Source organism: Strix aluco, chromosome 4, assembly GCF_031877795.1.
Source record: "Strix aluco isolate bStrAlu1 chromosome 4, bStrAlu1.hap1, whole genome shotgun sequence".
Classification (NCBI taxonomy): Eukaryota; Metazoa; Chordata; class Aves; order Strigiformes; family Strigidae; genus Strix; species Strix aluco.
The window spans coordinates 82,414,428-82,435,189 of NC_133934.1; the positions used below are offsets into that span (position 1 = coordinate 82,414,428).

Here is a 20,762-nt window from a genome sequence, read left to right on the forward strand (position 1 = left end):
CATGAGTCCCTCCCACAGGCTGCAGCTCTTCACAGACTGCTCCAGCGTGGGGCCCTCCTGCGTGTTGCAATCCTCCCAGCAACAAACTGCTCCAGCGGGGGCTTTTTCCCTCAGAGTCCTGGTGTACTCTGGGCGCAGTCCCCTGCTCCGGCGTGGGGTCCTCCACGGGCTGCAGGTGGCATCTGCTCCCCTGGTGACCCCCGTGGGTGCAGGGGCACAGCCTGCCCTCTCCCCACGGGCTGCGGGGGGGTCTCTGTTCCATGCACCTCCATGTCCTCCTCCTTTCTTCCACTGTCCTCGGTGTTTGCATAGATATTTCCCTCACAACTCCTTCTCCTCCCCAGTTCCCCTTAAATACGTTATCACAGAGGCACAGCCACCGTCGCTAATTGGCTCGGCCTTGGCCAGAGGCGGGTCCGACTCAGAGTCGGAGGAGGTTTGAGAAGCTTCTCACAGGGGCCACTGCTGTTACCCCCCCTCCTCTGCTACCAAAACCCCGCCACACAAACCCAGCACATCAGGGCTTTAGCTTCTGTGATCACAGGACATTTTTTTTGACAAATACAGATTACTGGGGAGAGATGGCATCCACATACCTAGAAGAGGAAAGAGAATCTTCGCTGACGAATGGGTTGACTTAGTGAATCACACTTTAAACTAATGACCTTGAGGGATGGGATCTAAAGCTTGTGTACTCGCAAGAGGGTGGATGAGTGAACCTAGCAGAGCAGTAATGAATGTGCCCCACCTCTCCAAAAAGATAAGAGTTGACAGTCAAACTGACATGCTTCTATCCCAATGCAAGCAGCGTGGGTAACAACAACCAGGAGGAGCTGGAAAGCTGTCATCTGACCGCTACCGCTGAAACTTGGTGGGATGAATCACAGGATTGGAGCGCTGCAGTTGATGACTAAAAACTGCTCAGGGGGAACAGGCAGGGAAGGAAAGATGCCACATTAAAAAATGAATTGATTGCACAGTGCTTTTCTTGAAATAGCAATGCACAGGTCAAGAGCTTATGAGTGAAAATTAGAGACCAAGCCAACAAAGGAAACCTCGTGGCTGGTGTTTACTACAGACCATGTATCAAAGGGAGGATGTTGGTGAAGTGTTCTTACTTCAACTACAGGAGGCATCATGCTTGCACGCTTTGATTCTGCTAGGGGACTTCAGCCACTCTGACAGCTGCTGGAAAAGATGATTTTTAAAGGTCCCTTCCAACCCAAACTATTCTATGATTCTAAAACAAGTTTCTTGTGCTTCAGGAGGGAGAAGCCTGAGGTGATGTTCTGCAGACCCGACAGCTGAGGTGTGAGATGAGCAATAGCTCCATTGGGTAGCCTTGTCTATTTGCCACAGGAAAGTCAGGAAAAAATTTAAGCATGCCTCTGTATGATAAAGCCAGTATCTGAGAGAGTTTTGAGAATACTTTGCATTAGGTAGATAACACTCTGTAAATTCTGTGGAATGAGCACCAAAGAATCATAAAAATCATCTAATAAAAGGTACCAAAGTGTTTTGTGGTATTCAAAGCCTGGTCAGTTGTGCTTTGTGCAGAAGAGTATCGGGTGTTTTCCTGGTTCCCGTTGTTGGCTTTAAATCCTCAGGGCACGTACTGATCAATGCCTAGCATATAAAATTAGCTGATGCTCTTAACTGCAGTGTGGTACTTACTGTGAGAGAGGGTGCTATATATTGAAAGGCTTTGATGGACTAATGCCTCAATCTCTTGTACTCAGTAAGTTCATTATCCTTTCTGAACAGGATACAAGGGAGCTTCCAGAAGTCAGTCAAGATGAATATGGTGAAGAGGATCATGGGCCGGCCCCGGCAGGAGGAGTGTAGTCCCCAGGATAACGCGCTGGGCTTGATGCATCTGCGTCGCCTCTTCACAGAGCTCTGTCATCCTCCACGGCACATGACCCAGAAAGAACAAGAAGAAAAACTTTACATGATGTTGCCAGTGTTTAACAGGGTAAGCTAGAGAATCTGCAAGAGATGTTTTTTTATTTGAATTGTCTGCTCATATTTTGTATTCCCAAGGCCTTTGATTCTAGCACGAGAGCTTTACTTCTGTTGGCATCCCTTCAGTTTTCCCCTTCTCCTTGCATAGCGTCGTGTTAGTGGATAAACCATTAGAGATTTCCTTCTATTACCGCTTTTTCTGAAGTACAGGTCCATAGTTGCATGTAGACAGTCACGGAGATTTTCTGCAGAGCTTGCTGTTATTACAGAGTCATCCGATTTCCAACCTAAACTTACTTGTAGTAAGTTTATACCCACATGTTTGTGTGACAGCAGCATCCTTGAGTCTAAATAACTCTTCTCCCTTCTTCACATTTATTGTAGTGATGCATATTTAGAGATAACAATCATAATAACTCCTGACAGAGTTGGTTTTGCTAGGCTACACAAGCTGAACAATTTTAATCTCCTCTTGTGAGAACTTCTCTGTATTCTCATCGCCCTTGTAGGCCTTTCCCTATGTATTGAGTCTGAATGCCTCTTCTTGGACAAGGGGGATTTTGAACAAGCAATCTGTAGGGAAGATTTAATAGCCACTCGTACAGTGCTGTTCATATTTCACCACTCCCTTGTGCTCAGGCACTGAGATTTTGTTTGAAGCCAGGACTGTTATGGCTGTCACTGGAATTAATAGGAGCTAAATCCTCCTGATGTCCTGTGTCACTCAGTTATTCTGCCACTTCACTGTGAATAATAAGTTTGATGGTAGTTTTCGGGTCTTGAAAGAGCAGTAGGTACAGATCTAGCTTTCCTTTTTTTTTTTTTTTTTTCCTGCTATGACCTGAACCCTTGCTCCTGAAGCTCTTCTTGGGTGATGGGGATTTGTGCTTGTATATGCTACCATGGAGAACTGGAATAGTCCAAAAACTAAAATGCAAGAAGTTGATAGGAAAATCAACTCGGCTTTCTCTTTGTTTAGTTTGATGTTTTGTTTAAAGTGTGGCTTATGATGGTGTTAGATATTGAACTCCTTACATGCTGTGTAGAAAAATTAATCCTAGTCTAGTAGGCATAGTATTAATAGGATTTTAAGTCTACTAGGTAGCATGCTTTAGTGGATAGATCCCCTAAACGTGCTGTTGCCCTAGGTCGTACTCCTAGTTCTACTGGTAACCTGTTGTGTGAGTTTGGGAGAAGTAAGCTCAGTTCATCTGCTTCCTCTTTAATTTATCTGCTTGGATTGTATGCCCTTCAGTTATGGACTTTCTTAATTTGTTTTTACAAATTAGCACAATGGAATCTTAATCTTGGCTTGAGCCCGTGAAGATTATTTTGATGCAGTTATGCTTAGAAATCTCCCTCTGGTGGTTACAGGTGGCTGATGCTTCTGAGAAAGGGAACGTACCCATTATAGCTGCTTCAGCACTTAGTTGTAATCTGCGGGTGGAGAAGAAGTTTTTTCCTAGCCCTTGTGGTAGTTACTTGCAGTAGTGTTGTATCTATGGAAATGGCAACTGGTGATGTAACTGGATTTAAGAAAAACTAGTTCAGCAATGCATGTCCTATATCTGTAGAGCAGTCTAAAGAAATACTTCGATTAGACTTCAGAGATGAAAAAAAAATTAAATTTATTTGTGGTTTTTCCCTTTTCTCTTTTCCCCCTTTCTTAACACATTTTTTTTTTCTCCTTTACACAGTTTGCCTTTGTCCTAATTCTCTGTCCCTCCACTTGACTATGTTGAAGCTTAGTTGTAGTTGCCTTATGTCTTTGCACCATTTTTTCTCTCTCATTGTCGTGTATTGAGCTCGTGTATTGAAGCATTCTGAAAAATGAATCAATAGTCTCAAGTTTTCTTCTTACTCTGTCAAAATCAGCTCTTGCCTAACTAGTCTCAGGTACCATTTAGATTTTGTGAAAAGATTGATGGTTTCTGCGCTTTCCATCTGTACAAATACATGTTGGCTACTCTTTTCTTCTAGGTTCCAGTTTTTCCCTTATCATAGGTTTTTCCTTCCCCAGGGTCCCCATGTCTCTTTTCTGTTCTTTACAGAGTCCATCTAATTTTGTGGATGGGCTCTTCCCCCTTCCTTAAATCCTAGCGATTCTTTTGTTCTGTTCTTTACTGAGGTGAATGTGATACTGAAGACATGTATTCTTCTGTGCTGGCCGAATGTTTTGCTTTTGGATCCTACCTGTGGTTGTGTCTCTTCCTCTTTCCTCTTGTTTCCTTGTTTGGTTTTCACATCAGTATTCTCAAACTCTGGCAGTTTTTAATCTGTGACCTTCTTGGAGTTGTCCTTCTTGCCACAAATACAGGCTGTTGCTGGATGTTGTCACTTCAGTTTCCAGCCTCTGTAAAATCTGACTTTTAGTCTGGCACATTGTGGGAAGCATGTATTGTTTGTGCCCTTTCGCTTCCTTTCTTGCAGTCCCTGATAATGATTATCAGTCGTCAATGAACTGTTAGTGTAGCACAAACAAAGCTAATTTCTCTTGGTCAATCAGGTCTCATCTGACCCTATTACAGGGGGATTTTTTTCCTTGCATTTCATATAAATGTGTTCTTCCTGCGTTCAAGAGGCTGAGCAGTTGTGATGTCGTCTGTTTCTTTCTGCTTCCACAGTTTACCTTTTTAGGTTCCTGATCAATGCCACCTTCTTCTTTTGGGGCTTACATAATATGAGTTTGCTGTGGCTTCCTTGGCTTACCTAGTTTTGTGTCTTCCGGAGTATCAACTGTCTGTTGTACAGCTTATTTTGGAGCCATCCGGCTAGCTTGGTAACTCTGCGAGTCAGAGTAAGACAAACTCTGACATTGATTGGAATAAAAAAATAGAGCAGGAGAAATATTTCATTTTCCGAAGAGCCTTATATGAGATTTTCAGTGAGAGATATGGTAGATCTTTGTTCACTCGAAATGCTGAGATGACTTTCCTCTGAGAGCTACTTTTACTGACAGGAAACGCTAAAACATTGCTAGAAGTCCCTTTTTAAAAATGTCCTCGTTTCTCAAACATAGTCCTTAGCTGCAAAGGTTTTAAGCTATCAGTTAATAACTTGATTCAGATTCAGACTCTGAATCCCTCAGTTACTTTACGTAGTTATCTGTATTGAACAGGTTTAAGTGAGATTGAGTACTTTTTGTGTTACTGCCTTAAGCAAAGTCCATAATGGTGTACCGTGGAAGCATTATCTGTTACAAGATTGGGATGTCTGTGTTAGGAGAAAACCCCAAATAAATTATGGAGCTCAGATCAAGACTTCTGTACCACGCCTCGATGTGTACTTCAGAATGTCTCTGGTACAGAGTTGTGAGCTTTTGGAAGTGGGAGCTGCATATGTTTGGCTGGAAGCTGGGAGTGTGTGTGTGTGAGAGAGAGAGAAATCCAGGAAATAGTTCTGGAAGAAGCATGATTTTTACCGAACGCACAGATGTAGAGTGAGGAAGGTAAGTCTGTTTCCCATGGGCGTCCAAGTGGCCAGCAACAGGCAGCCAGTTAAATAACCAGAGTATCCAGGAGCTCTTTCAAGGCTTTCTTGCTTAACTGTGTATGAGTTTTGGGGTTTTGATTGTTTTTTTCTTCTCTTCAGAGGTATTCAAAGTTTTGTGTGAAATGCAGTTCCATTTTCTTCCTGATATTTTGAGGTTTATTAATCAGTAAATCCAGAAGAGCTAAAGCATTCTTAACTTTGGTTTTATAGATACAGCACGTCTCAAACACGCTGTAGTTTAAACATCTTGCTAGTTCTGGTAACAAGTGGGTTTACAGACCATTTCTGTTTCCTCATTGTTCAGGGAGGCTTATGAAATGATGAATCACATAGTAATGAAAAGCTAAATCGGTGCATAATTAACAAAAGATTGGCCCTCTGGAAGAGTACTCAAAAGGCTCCTTTCAGAGTTCAGTGCGTTCGCAGAAGCATCGCTCTACCAGCGCAGTAGTAATGCTTTTGCAGTATGTGAGAAAGTGCATGGAATGATGAAGAGGCTGGTTTTGAATAAGTGGTACATTGTTTACATTTTCTTGAAGGAGCCTTGCTTTTCCTTATTAAAAAGATGATTTACTGGTAAAATGTTTCATATCCTATTCCTGTTTTTTGCTTCCACCATTAATCAAAGAGTATATCAATATCCAATGCAGGTGCTTTGTTCTACGTAGTGCAAACTTGGTTATGGGGTAACTAATTGAAAACCAGTTCACCTCAGTCAACCTTTTACTGTAACTGCGAGCTCTCTGCATTTCATGGGATCTGCTGAAAACTCTAGGCAAGCTCAGGACAGGTACCAGGGCTATTAGATTTTTTTCCTCTTCCCTTGGTCTGAGTGAGAGAACTTTAAACAGTTAATGATGGCAAGATGCTCTGCCAACATGCATTCTAGTCTAGAGAATCTTGCTTAGGTTATATCAGTGAACACTCAAGCCTCGAGGCCCTCTTCCCTTCTTACAGCTTTGTGGAAGTTAAAGGCTCTCGATGAACTGGGTGCTGATGGAGATAACTGCAAAAGGAGGTCTTGTAAAAGGTTTGGAGAAATTTGGATTGTCAGTACTGGGAGTGTTGCGTACTCTGTAATCCAAATGAGGGGTGTTTTTCTTGGTCTGTTGAAAAAAGTTGTCTGCCTTTAATGTCTGGGCTGGTGTTTGCTTTCTGTATGAGAAATGCTTAAGTGTTTTTGGTGAAAAATATTTTTGTTGTAAGGAAACTGAGTGTTCAATTTCAACGTTGGTATTTCTGGCTCTGTTTCATCATGACTTTGCAATGCGAGTAGACAGGAAAAATATTTTTGACTGTTCTGTAATGTGCCAGAGCAATTGATACTAAGGGGAGTAAGAAGTCAAACTTAGACAAAGGTTATTCTGTCTCCTGCCTTTTAAGTTTTCTTCAGTAAATTTGGGGTTCTGAGGTATGTTGGTACCGCAATTATATTGCATCCTTGTTGGCTGTAATATTGTAGATTTCGCTGGGTGTCCCTGGATGTAAGAGTTACCTCAGTCAAGTATGTCAGCAGCCCACCTGTAATGGTGTAACTGGGTCACCCAGGGAAAGAAGACGAGGGTGAAGCAGCTGTTGAGTCCAAATCAGTTGTACTGCTGTAGATCGTGTCCTCTTTCTGAGAGGTGAATATAACATGTTGAACTAAAGTTCTGTTAGAAAAGTACTGTAATCTTTTATGCTTCCTGGCTCATCGGTGAAAACTCCTGGAGGTTAGCTGGGAGGGAGAAAAATGTAAGTGAGCAGAGAGGTATTGAGACTTCAGGTGTTTAGCAGGCTATTCTGTTTTTTCAGCGCTGACACAAGTGATGATACCAGAATTTGGATTGCATGCTTTATTTGATAATGAACGTTGTGGTTTTACTGTGACCGTTTTACTGCAAGGTTTGTATCAGAAGTGTGGATGGAGATTCGTTTTTATGTGCAGTCTTGAATGAAAAGTAGATTGCCTCAATAACTAGCTAATCCATTTTGAGATAATGTCACGTTCTATAGTTTAGTGCAATACTGCAGAGTTAATGCATTTCTCCCTGTTAAATGTGTTTCAGTAAACGATTTAATAACCAAATTAATGCTTAAGTGACAGTTTATGAAAAAAAAAAAATCCCTAGTAACTACTGCTGTTGTGTTCAGGAGGATCTCAAGAGAGGAGAGTAAGGCCTTGGAATGCGAGCAACGTGGAAGGCTTCCTGGTATCGTCAGTTTATCGAGGGAAGGTTTAACAGGGCAGTTCTACTTCCTAGTCCCTTCTAGATTTTACACACATCGTTCTGTACGTGCTGTTCACCCCTGTGGGATGTTTAGGTGCAGCAGATAGTAAAGGAGTCGGTCCTAAAAGCAGAACTCTTGTTGGAGAACTTGCTCTGGTATCTCGTCTTTACCCCATTATGTGCAATCTCAGTCTTTCGGGGCTCTGTGGGGTTTTCATCTTGCAAGAAAACTTGCGATTTCCATTTTCCTCTTCATTTGTCACATCCTGCCTCCCTGAACGATGACTTAATTTCAGCTATGAATATATCTTAGAGCATGCGTTGTGAAAACCAGTACAGTGATGAATACTGCAGCAGGAAAACAAAAACGTGTAATCTCCATAGTAATACTCCTTCTTTGCAAAGGAAGGTGGTAGTTCGTAGTGATCCTTGTAAGCTGAATTACTTTTTGATGCATCCGTTTTTCTCTTGTTTTAGGTGTTTGGAAATGCTCCTCCAAGTACAATGACAGAAAAATTTTCTGACCTCCTGCAGTTTACTACTCAAGTGTCACGACTGATGGTGACTGAAATTCGACGGAGAGCATCGAATAAGTCCACAGGTATTGCATGGGGCACAAGCTTGGGCTTTGTGAGATGTGCATCGTGAATTTCAGATCAGTCAGAATACTATGAGCTACCATCCAGAGCAGCTGTGCAGGCTCAGAAATTGAAGTCTTCACAGCAAAAACGTGTGGCCTTACATTTCTTTGGGCTGAGAGAGAGAGGAGGAGGAGGCTAGAGTTTTCCTCTCCGGGTTATGGAGAAAACTGAATTCCACAAATTGATAACACATCAAAGAGAGAGGAGTGAGCTAAGTTGCATCACCTGCTAGTAGGAGGAGACCAAAAATATGCATGTGCACAGCTGCTCTATCTTGCCTGAGGCGCGTGTTGGTGGTGTGTTTTGTCCCTTGGATATGTTAACATTCCAAAAACATGCATTTTAGATTAGCTGTTGGCCTGGAAGCTAATAAGGTGTGAAAGTACAGCAAGTCCCACATTCGGAACAACACCGCTAGCTCTAGAAAAACGTTAGTGGACCCCTCTTTTGCTCTGTTTATTAAATGTCAGGGTGAGATTTGGTTCTGTTGAACCCTGGATGTGTCAGAAGCTGATCACATATTGGGATTTGCATAACTGAGAACAATGTACCAAGAAGGCATGTTTCATTAGCTTTCCTCTTTGATTTCCTCTTCTGTAGAGGAGCACTTCTGACAAGTATCAAGTTTTTGTTTACTAGATAATTTTAAGATCTCTACTGGCTTCTCAGTTTGGATTTAGTGGTAAATAAGGAAATAGCGGGCTGGAAAAGGCTGTGCAAATTATTACGCATGAAGTCAGGAGTCACAAACTGTGCCAATTACAATTTCTTTCCATTTTAAGTAGAGTGACTAACAGAGAAACATTCCAGATGGCTAAACAGATATCATAGACAAAACCTGTTCCCTATGGGTAAACAGGCGCAAAACGTCTTTTCTTTGGTTATTTAGGGGAAATGAATGTCCAACAGCCGTGCTGGCAGAATGGTGGTGCTCATTTGACCTTTTTTATGGGGAACATCTGTTATGCCTGCTAGTCAGTTGGATTCTGCTAAGAATGGCCATTTTTGTGTGTTTATTACTTAAGCCATACCTCTGCTTGTTGCTCCGAGATCATCCAGTTGTCATCCCTGAAACCTCACAAGTCAGAGACAGATTTTTTTGTTGGTGGTGGGTTTTGGGGTTTTCTTGTTTTCTACCCCACTTGGAAGCTTAACCACAATGACTTAAAAGACAGTTTGGTACTTTCTAAGCTTTAATGTAACCCCAATGTCTTTATTAAAACAGTCATTTTTCCTCAGTTACCAAGATTACTATTACTTTTCAGACCTCATGTAAGAAGGCCTGATAGGTCCATGTTCTGCAGTTGCATTGTGACTCTTGGTGGGACCAGGACGTTGCAGTTTGCTCTCCAAGAATGACCAATTAACAAGCTGTTAAAACTTATAGTTTGCAGACTTCTTTGTTTGAGCTAGATACACGTTTCCTGCAATACTGAAAACAATAATGGAAATTTTTGGCTTTTTAGAATATACTTTATATTAAAGGAATAATATGGTGTCTATGGATTGTGAAGGTTCTTGCTTTTTTTAAAAAAAAACTTCCATTCTTTTTGTGTACCAAACAAAAAGATACAGCATTATCTTAATAGCTATTAACAGATAATTATATCTCCTAGCATGTTTTTAAAAGTGAAAAAGTTCAGTAACAACTATATGCAGGAAGTGTCTCTGGTAATGTTCAGCACAGATTCCTGATGGTGTAATGTCAACAAAATTGCTGAGCTTGTGTTAGAGACAAGCTTTCTGTACAAATGTTATCAAAAGTCAACTGTAGATAGTTAACGAAAGGCAAGAAGTTCTACAAGAACTTGCTTTCTACCTATAAGAGACAAATGCATTGGCAGTATTTTAGAGTTGGGAATGTGATATGATTAAATCTTACCTGTTGGTGTGTTGGGATTTTTTGGCTGGTTCTCTCTGCTCCCCATCTCATAATGGAGCACAGGGCAATTTTTTTCATCAGGCCTTTGAATATTTATGCTAATAGCTATGTGAGTAATGCCTGCCGTCGTGGAGGCATATCTCAGTTATTCTTGGCAGATTGTAGTAGTTTTCTACTACTCTAGAACAGCATTTAATGATTCAGTAGTAGCTGTGCCAGTGCCCTATCTTAAGTAGTCTCTGAACGTTGCCGTTGTAGTTACATGTTCAACTACAGTTTCAACTTATTTCTCTAGTATGGATGTAACCTTGGAGTAAGAAAAATGAAGCAGTTACGATCGAGTTAAATTATCTTGTATGTCTCAGTCTTTGCTGTACAACAGTGACAGTTTGCAGGTGACAGCAATAGCCGTATCTGTGAGGATTAGTGCATGGTTTGCTGCTGTATCTATTCTGTTTTTGAAGGTGGTAGGGCTGTGGTTGAGATAGCTGTATACATCTGAGATTTGTAGCTGCCAAATTTTCCACAAATAAATCCAGTTTTGTGTCTGAATTGATCAAAAAGTTTTGGTGGTACTATGCTAAACTATATGTTCAAGCATCTATTTCAAGCGTAGTTTCAATTCTGAAATAAACCTTTCTTTGGGAGCAAGTGCATCTGGCTCAGGGCTGAAAAAGACTTCTTAAGGGACAGGGAGAGCTGGAATCTTGGTGGAATAAATCTGGCTACTAATGGCTACGTTGGCTGTTGCTGCTGGAGGGGAAGCAACACTTTTATTTCATTTTTCAAAACACATATGCTGGATGCAACTCTTTCCTCCGTGATTTTGCAAATATTTCCACTGCTTGTCCTAGAGTGTTTGGCACATCATCATAATTTTGACCCACTGCAAAGATAAGCTTACAGCAGGGTAGGTTAGTTCAGACAATTCCTCTGGTACGGCCAGCAGGACTTGGGTATTGTTTCAGGGTGTCTAGCCGGGCTGGCAGATGGTGGAGTGTGGTCCCCAAAGTCCCCTCCGTGGAGGTGGCTGGTGTGCAGGTAGGCAGGAGAGCTTCTCTCTCCGTGCCACAGGTGTCATGAGCTGAATAGCCTGGGGCCTTTTGGTTTATTATTTCAGTAAGTACCTGTACCTCATACATGAGAAATAGGTTCACGTTGCAAACTTAAAGGTAAGTGCATAAAGCTGGCCTCCCCTCATCAAACTGTGAACCCACGTAACTGAGGGGTGGGTTCCTGGCGGTGCTCACTAACAAACAGAAAGCAAGAAACAGGGCAAGTACAGAGTACACCGTTCTCTTTCACTCTTAACAGCTTTTCATATTTTCAGCAGTTGAGGGTGTGGAAACCTTATATCTTATAGTGATTATTCCATGTTTACTGAAGTTGGCTTCTAACTTACATTGTCTGCACCTCAAGCACACCAAATGACATACTGACAGCTCCTGTTATTTAATGTATGAGAATATATAAACATTTGATATCACATGGAGGTTCAGAATGATTCCCTTAGTGATGGAAAATCCTGCAATGTGGAAGGGCCTTCCCCAGTCAGAATATGAATAAGGGGTTGTGGGGAAAATCCGTGAAAACTCTTCAGAAGCGTAGAAAGTTGAAGAATGAGAAAGAAAAACAGTTCATCACAGGGCTGGAGTATTTTAACCTCCTTTCAAGGTCAGTTTCAAAATTGGGGATTTTTTTTTTTATGATCTCATGTGTAATAGTCTGTGTACATCACTGTTTTATGCACCTTTTAAAATCAATTTAGTTGTGTCTTGCTTCATTGATTTCAGTCGTTTCATTCCATATTTGCCACGTTCTCTGTATGTATTTGTCTCATTATGTACTATTTAATGCTAAATTTATTTTACCATACCTCTAGACTGTTCAGCTAATCACTTCTACCTCCAAAACCAACGTTTTCAGTTACTGTTTATAACCTCTGAATGTTGTGATGATTTGGTTTTACACATTTTTTTTGTTTGGCTGAGTTTTTTGGTTTTTCCCCCCCCCCCTTTCTTTCTCTCCCTCTTAATTTCACCGATTTATTCAAACTGTTTCACCAGTGAAAATTCTTTTAATCTCTTCAGGCATTTCTTTAACAGATCTGCTAAAAGACTATCATTATCTCATCTTCAAACCACTTTGGGAGACCAAATTGATAAACATTCATCATCATAATGTTTAACCATTGCAGAAAACCACATAAGTGGTTTGTATTTGGCCTCTGACAATGACTACTTTTATTCTTTTTAAAATTCCATTGGTCTGCAGACTCTGTTTTTATTGTTCATTTTTACTGCAGTTTACCTCTGTCTCATCAGCAGAACTAATTTTATGTTTGTCTTAAATACACAAGAGTTAGTGTTATTTGTTATCTCACATTTTGTATAAGTTACTGATGGCAGTTAAAGGAAGCTTCTTATCTTCTACTACTAAGTAGCCTTTCAGGTTCCTCCCATACTGTAGTCTGAAGTTTTCCTGATAGTGTTACTTTGTGGTGTCTACTCTTGGAGGAGTTGAGGATCTTTCTTGCTAAAATAAGTGGACTTAGGGACTCCTTTCAGACTTTTTTGGTACGTTAGTTAACTTCTTCTGTTGAGAAAAAGAGTATGTTGGAAATGATCTTACATGCTGTGACTGCACATGTCTTGTTTTTTTCATTACACGTATGTGTTTTTCCTGTCCTGTGGGTGACTTTGCTTTGCGAGGTGATTCTGTTTTGAATTTACTGAAAATGCTCTGAAAGGGAAGCAGTGTCCTATCAGCTACTCATCAGGAGGCGGTTCTGATCAACGACTACTATATCTTGTTACTTTTCATTAACCTTCAATTTAGTTTTGATGCTCTTTACCAGATCTTATGCAAGGCAAGTGTAGTGCAATGTAGTGCCCTTCCAAGAGATCCTAGAAAGCCCGTTTTTCTTTTTTTTCAGCTGGGTTAGTGAGGCTAAATGCTGGCACAGTTGAGTTTATCTTTGGATGAGCAGCTCTCCGTTTCTGCACACTACAAAGGCATCAGCTACTTCATATCTGTGGCTTGTGACGACAGCACTGCACTGTTCCTGATGATTGAAAGAAGACTTTTTGCCATCCCAGTTTTCGTTTGGGCTGATACTTCTCTCTCACTATCTAGGCAGTTGGAATGGTTCATATTAACTCTTAAGTATCTGACTGTGTTTCCAGGCATTTCCCATGAGAAGTACTAGAGACTTCTTGAAGGCTTGATTAGAAAAGGGGTGCCTGACTTCAACTTGCTCCCCAGCACCCCCCTGGGGCACCCACCCATATCTCCCACTCTGCCCACCTCCCCCTTGGGCGTATGCACAGATATTTTTTCACTAATACTCCACTCTAGGATAAGAAGAAACTATACAAAAGCCTGATGACATTATTATATGCTGTTCATCGTACTAGAGCATCTAACTGAAAGCTTCACATACTGAATTAGTCCTTAGTGCTGTTGCTATAGGCAATAACGTTGCTTGTAATGCAGTGCTGCTTTTTGCTAGCAATCCAAATGGGTCTAATTCCATTGCTCTCCATCTGCTGCTTTTCTGAAGTCCAGGATGCAAAGCACCCATGGCATCTCTTACGTATGAGGCAAATTCTGGTGTTTTATTCTACCAAGCCTCTATCCCATACGTACTGAATCCATGCTGAAAAATCTGACTACATGTAACCACATAATCGTGGTGATATTTATGCGTACATGCTTGCACAGTTGTCAAGATATAAATACTTACATAATATTTTATAGGTTTTCCTCTCTGCTCTTCTGCTGTTTTACTAGCTAGCATATCCCAATCCTAGATTTTATGGTTTGTTCTGCAGAAGCTGAAGGGCTAAGGACATCTGGGTGGGGCATGTAGAGGATGTTATATTAAAAAGATGACTTGAGCACTTCAAAACCGGGGGAAAGGTACAAGAAATAAATTAAGATTAGTGCTGATGATAGAAATTAATCTTAAATGATAGTCCTATCAAATTTGCTCAGAGCAGATGACAGGAGAACTTCTTCCTGCACTTAAAATGCTGTCTGTGTTTTAGGTAGTGCTTAATTAAGACTGACAGTTTTGAAACTGTTATTTATAGTGTTCAACTGCTATGCCATTTAGGATGCCAGCAGCATGACAACTTTTTCAGGAGCATCTGCTTAACCCCTGAGTCTCACTTTCAAAGACGACTTCAAAGAGCCCATGTTCCATAGGTGGCTTTTGGAGACTATGCCCGAAGGAGTCCGCGCACAGCCTGTGTGGTACCAATCGTACCTGCTTACAGTCAGAGACTGATTGCCCAGCTCTGTGGTCAAAGAGAAGGGGAACAGGCCTATTAAATTGCACCTAATGCTGGGCTGGTGAGGCACTGTGGAAACGGCGTGTGCTTTAGACATGCTTGGCACTCAGAATTTAGGAAAGGGGCTTTTTCCGGGAATTCTGGCATTTTGTGTGTGCCTCTAGCATAGGATCTGTGGCTGTGGCAAGGCTGCTGTGCTTTCTAAAATGGTCTGCTCATACACCCAACCATCCAGTCAATGGTTTTGGAAGAAGAAAGTGCCCACCAGGTACTTCAGGTCAGCATGCTGGGGAGTTGTGGTATGTCTCTGTTTGTGTGACTTTTAAAAATTGCCTTACCTTTCACCTTGGTATTTCAAGCTTTGTTTTATCTTGGTCAGTTTCATGCAGGGATTTGGTAGGTGCTTCTCCTTACTTCAGCACCGGAATTGGGAAAGCCAGTGATTTGAACAAAAACCTGTTACGGGAATAAGGCTGCAAAACAAAAACATAGTAAAATAGCCATTGCACAAATGAACCAAATCCGGGTTTTGACCTTAAATATCTCCCTCTTTCTTTATATTTTTTCTAGGATTATGACTATAAAAGTGTTTCTGGGCTTTAGAGAAAAATACATCCTCCTTGTACTGGAAGGGAGTGAAACTGACACCAGCATGGGTGACGTGCAATCCATGGGTAACGAGTGAGATATCGAATAGACCTTTTTCAGTGTGAGAGAAAATTGTAGAATAGGACAGGTCTCTTGTCTGACCTCCTGCTCGCAGCCAAACCAGCTGATCCTGTTGTGTCTTGAAGACCTCCAAGACTGGAGACAGCACAGCCCCTCTGGGCCCCATTTCAGTGCATCTCTGTCCTTAGGATGGGAGGAAATTTCTCCATATATGCAGTCTGAACCTCTCTTGATTTAAGCCTGTTGTCTCTCGTCCTCCCGCCATGCCGTGCTGCAAAGAGTCCAGTGATAGCTCCCCCCACCACGGGCGCTGAGGCTGCTACTGGGTGCCCCTGAGGCTGTCCCCTCTCCCAGCTGAGCAAGCCCTGGTTCCTCAGCCTCTCACAGGGTTGCTGCTCCAACCCCCAAACATCTTGGTGGCCTTCAGCTGAGCTCCAAGGCAGGGGTGGAGTCCCCATCCCTGGAGGGGTTGACGAGTTGGGTTGACCCAGCGCTGAGGGATCTGGTGGAGTTGAGAACGGTCAGTGTGAGGTTCATGGTTGGACTGGAGGAGCTTCAAGGGCTTTTCCAACCCATATGATTCTGTGATTCCTGTTGATAATTGTCTTCCTTGTATTGCGTTGGGATGGAAACTGGATGCAGCATTCCGTGTGTGATCTAACGAGTGTTATGCAGAAGGGGGCAATCACTTCATCTATCAGTTGTCTTCCTGTTGATAAAAGTGTTTCTTGACTTCTATTACGTGGATTCACCAGTGGCTGATGGCTTTGACTCTGTATGGTGGTAGTATCTCTTGGGAAAAGTTAATGGTAGGAGTGTAAAGCAAACTACTGTAGACATCTTCTAGAATCATCTACTTTGCAGGTTTACTAGTCCAGCTCTGCTTACAGGCTGGTGCTCCAGAAAATTATCTTTTCAGTGTAGTCAGTGCTAGAAGTTTGATAAGTACTTTGCCATATAAAATGTGTTTACTTTAGAACAAACTCCTTCGCAGGTATGTGCTGGGGAATCTTGACAGCAGATGAAGCAAACAAACCAAGATTGGATTTTTCCTCAGTTGCTGACTTATTCCGCCATTAGTTCCTTTTTTAAGCAGTATTAGGCACCTTCCTTTTCTGTCCTAGTTGACACTAAAAGCACTGAAGATGACTGATATGCAGTTACTAATGAAAAATGGTTATAGGTTTCCCTTAGGGGTAATGGGCAGTCATCATGACTGGTATTATAGGTTTCTTAACATAAGTGTGTATTCAGACAGCAGTGAAATAGGATTGCATTTTCTGTTGATTTACTTGTTGAGGCTGATAACTTGTTTACTAGTCTGAATATTTATCTTTGGCTCTGACTGATACACAAGAGCATCTGATCCCAGAAGTGGTCATAAGAATTAGCCATAAGTTGTTAGCGTTTTCATTTTCCAAAAAATGTAGGATGGGGATGTAGTAGTTGCTGATTTTAGTCTTAATTTTACTTTTTGTTCCTGTTTTTTGTTCCTTTTGTCTTTCTGCACCTCTCCTTCCCTCCGATCTTTTCCCATTATCCTCTGTACTGTTGCAGTGTGCAGTGGGCTTTTTTTTTTTAAATAAACTGAATATCAGCTTTTCCTGCTGAGAGCACTAAGTGATGGTGTCTTCATGTCTCTGGAGAAGAGTATGTTGTATTTGATAAAGCAAAAATACTCAAGCAAAAGTTGTTGCATGTTACTGAAGTCTGTGTGCTGGTTTAAAGGGTGATGCATGACCTAAAAATGTACTTTTTGCAGCCTTGCTAAAGCGTGTTAAAGCCAAGTACGTGTGGAAGACTGGAATTTGTGTCTGGGGAGTGTAGGCCTAAGCCTAGTCCTTTTTTGCAAGTGGTGCTTGCAGAGGTGAATTCATGCTCAGCGCTCGGGACTTCTGAGGGGACATGTTCCCTTCTGCAGACTATCAGACTGAATTCTTAGTGCATTTTTTTAACTGCCCCCCCCTACAGAGGCTGCAAGTCGTGCCATAGTCCAGTTTCTGGAGGTCAATCAAAGTGAAGAAGCAAGTAGAGGTTGGATGCTGCTCACCACAATCAATTTACTAGCTTCATCAGGACAGGTTAGTCTTTAACAGCAAGTCTAAAAATACATTGTGGGGTGGGAGAGACAAAAGCAATAAAATAATGAACTGCGTGAATGTTTACTAAAGGATGTTGTAACTGTATTCTGCTTTATATGTTAAGATCTTTTTTTTGTTATACTGCCACAGAACTTCTGCTTTAGCTCCTTGTGGTTTCAGTTGCCTAAAAAAATCATTGTTTTGTAACTTTAATTTGTAATGTTCTTTTGAATTACACACACAAATTTTACTGTTCCCCAAAGGCCTCTCTCGCATGCTGCTGCTCAGTGCCCCGTGAGATGCATGTCACGTACAGCACCTAAATCACTCAGGCTTTGAACTTGGGCTCCCCATTCAAGGAGGGCAACAGCAGCTGCAGTGATGAGCGGGTGGTATCGGGAATCTTTACTGCCTCTGCTTTTGATGCTGCCCTCCATCAGAGAGCTGATCTCTGGACAGCTGCGTGGTTTGCTCTTTTTGCTCTAATCTGCCTTTAGAATTCAGCACATCATCTTCTCTCTGTTTAGTATGTCACCACCCTCCACCCAGTTTGCCTTTTCTTCCCACTGATGCTTTCTTGTTTTTACTACCTTGCTCCTCATGCCTGCTTATACCTTCTTGCCAAGTGAGAGCATAAATTGAAAAGCCCTCTTCCCACTCCCATTTCTACTGCTACAAAGAATAGATAGCTAATGAGGGCTTGGCTGAAGGTCTTGTAATTAACTTGTAAGCTGTTGGCAGAGACTGTCAGTTTTTGTTTCTGTCTCGTGCAGTGACTGCTCCGAACTGTGGCTGTTAAAAGCTGTTGTCATGTAAATAAATTATGATCCCATTTTTAAGGCTACTGTTTAGGTAGGCGTTCAAGAATAGATGGTGAATCTGTACTGCTGTGTGGACACCTCACCAAGAACCAGCATTTGAGTCAACTGCATTATAGGAGCGTGACTTTTTGCATATAGTAATATGCTGAACTGTGTTTTTGCTCTGTTTTCTTTTTCCTCAGAAAACTGTGGACTGCATGACTACAATGTCAGTGCCTTCCACACTTGTTAAATGTCTGTATCTGTTTTTTGACCTTCCACATGTGCCTGAGGTAGTTGGAGGAGCACAGAATGAACTACCTCTCGCAGAGCGCCGAGCGCTACTACAGAAAGTCTTTGTACAGGTAAGAAAGGTAAAATAGGTCATGGAATTCCAGAGAAATGGAAATGCTTCATGTGAGAAAAGTCCAGAAACTTCTCACTTGAACCAGGTTTTGCTCTTTCTTGATTCTTCACAAACTGATGGCTCAGAGTAAGACGGATTGTCCTGCAAGCACAGTTGAGGTTAAATTTCCACTCTCCCTGTGGTTTTTGTCCTTGGCAAATATCTCCTCAACAAAAATGCATGCAACTGCTCCATGCAGCTGCTTAAAAGGAGCAACATGTTGACTGTTACTCTGTTTTAATCTAACTGGTCCTAGTCTTTGGTATCTTTGACCATTACTGATTCAAGTAGACATAGTAAAAACCATTAGTATTGATAATAATCTATGAGTTAACTTAGCATACGCTATTTTCCCTTTAATTATGGAAATAAACCATGAATATGGAAACTAATAATTTAAATATGGGAACCATCTGAGCTTGCAGTTACTATTACAATTATCCCCCAGAATTCCTAGGGAGACCAGGGACTCCAACTGATTTGCTCCTGCTTTCTGAAGTTTCAGTTGGAGATCTTGCAAAGAAATTCCCATACGTTCTCCTGATGAAACTTTTAGAAGGAGCTGACAGTTACTGTTAGAAAGGGTCAGTGGTCATACTGCCAGTTTCCACGTGCAAATTGGATGCATCTCTCTGTAGGGTTATTGTAGCCATGTATGCAAAACCATATGGGTCTAGCAGCAATCACATCCTTCAGGGATTTGAAGGCAGTGCTAAGATTTGTAAGTATAACATTTGAGAGACATTTTGGTACCTGCACCACAGAAATAAAGATTAACCTTATTTCCACAATTAGCCCCAGTGTCTGCCCAGTAACAGGGCATAGCTCAGAACACATCATGATTTCTGTTCTGGAAGACAGCCAGTAGTATTAAAAAAAAAAAAAAAAAAAAAAAAAAAAAAGAGGCAAATGGGTATGTTCTTCTTAATACTACTGGCTGTCTTCCAGAGCAGAAATCATGATGTGTTCTGAGCTGTGTTTTAGAAATTGCTTTGCTGTGTTTCAGTCAGCAGAGTTAATAAATTATCAATGTTACCACATAGGGTCCTCCCCAATATACTACTGCTCAACTCTCTTCTGTCCCTCTTCAAGAGCCATGAAGTGGTGCTCTCCAATGAGCTGTCTGGAATGAGTGAGATTTCAGATAGCTTCCAAATCTCCTCTTCCGGACGCAGCCTTGCAAAGTTTTCCTCCAATTTTCTGAGAGGCAGCGTCGGCTTTTCCTGTACAAGACACAAAACGGACATGCAGAAAAGGGAGTGCAATGTAGTAACTTTGGTTGCATGGCTGCATTTTGTCTTGCTTATGGTAACCTGAAAATTCAGATCCAGGTGCCAGTTATCCATATATGTTGCTGTAGCCTTTCCTGCCACCCTGTTTTCATTTGGCCAAGATGTTATGGATGCTGCTCTGCCAACACCCCATTGATAGCCTTCTTCCTGCATTAGGAAGAGATATAACGGTTTGCTTGGCAGACCCTCTGCCCCACTGCAGCATTTCGACCTGTAAATTAGGTAACTAGCAGATTCTTCAGGAATGGAATAACCTGGTATCCATACAAGTATGCTGTGTCAGCCTAAGAGACTTAAACTCTGCTGCTAATCTTTTGCTAGTCATTTCAAACTGAACTGAGACTTGAAATAACCATGTGTTGAATAACTTTATCTTCAAATTACAGAAACAACCCACAAAGAGAAAACAGCGTGTTACTTTTTTTAATGTCTATGCTAAATGCAAGACTGTTTTGCCTTTTACTAAGTCTAGGTAAAAATAGCAATGATCAGGGTATTAACGCTAGATGTTTAATGACTTATTATTTCAGATCCTAGTAAAATTGTGCAGTTTTGTGTCCCCGGCGGAAGAACTGGCTCAAAAGGATGATCTCCAGCTTCTATTCAGTGCAATAACCTCATGGTGCCCTCCCTATAACCTGCCTTGGAGGAAGAGTGCAGGGGAAGTACTGATGACCATATCGCGTCATGGCCTTAGTGTCAATGTAGTCAAATACATTCATGGTACGTGTCTTTATCCAATATTATTTATTGGTTTTATTCTGTTCTTCTTTCATAGTTTTCTTAGTTAGGAAATAGGCATGAAAATAATAGATCAGGGAAAGCTTCCAGGCTGGCTTTTTGTTTGCATGTGAAAGTGTTTACATACAGGTAAAATTTCAGAGCGCTTGTGTTTTGTCCTGAGTCTGCCTCATCCACATTTCAATTTAACATTGGGGGATAGAGTATCCCCTCGTGTTTTGGTGTACAGTTTATGATGAGCAAAAGGAAAGGCTTTTGGTAACTTCAGTAACTGCCTCTATTGAAAAA

At 41.5% G+C, this 20,762-nt stretch overlaps 1 protein-coding gene across 7 annotated transcripts in view; it reads left to right on the top strand.

The window, feature by feature from the left end:
- The window catches only part of WDFY3 (WD repeat and FYVE domain containing 3), a 187,167-nt gene that overhangs the window by 59,145 nt on the left and 107,260 nt on the right, over nt 1–20,762 (top strand). For all 7 annotated transcript variants that reach the window (XR_012623209.1, XM_074823816.1, XM_074823815.1 and 4 more), the window contains 5 exons: nt 1,765–1,975; nt 8,145–8,268; nt 17,126–17,235; nt 18,239–18,400; nt 20,264–20,456. Coding sequence is in view for 6 of the 7 variants with exons in the window: in XM_074823816.1 (XP_074679917.1) it covers nt 1,796–1,975; nt 8,145–8,268; nt 17,126–17,235; nt 18,239–18,400; nt 20,264–20,456 (769 nt within the window). In the remaining variant the exon portion in view is untranslated. The remainder of the gene's footprint in view (nt 1–1,764; nt 1,976–8,144; nt 8,269–17,125; nt 17,236–18,238; nt 18,401–20,263; nt 20,457–20,762) is intronic.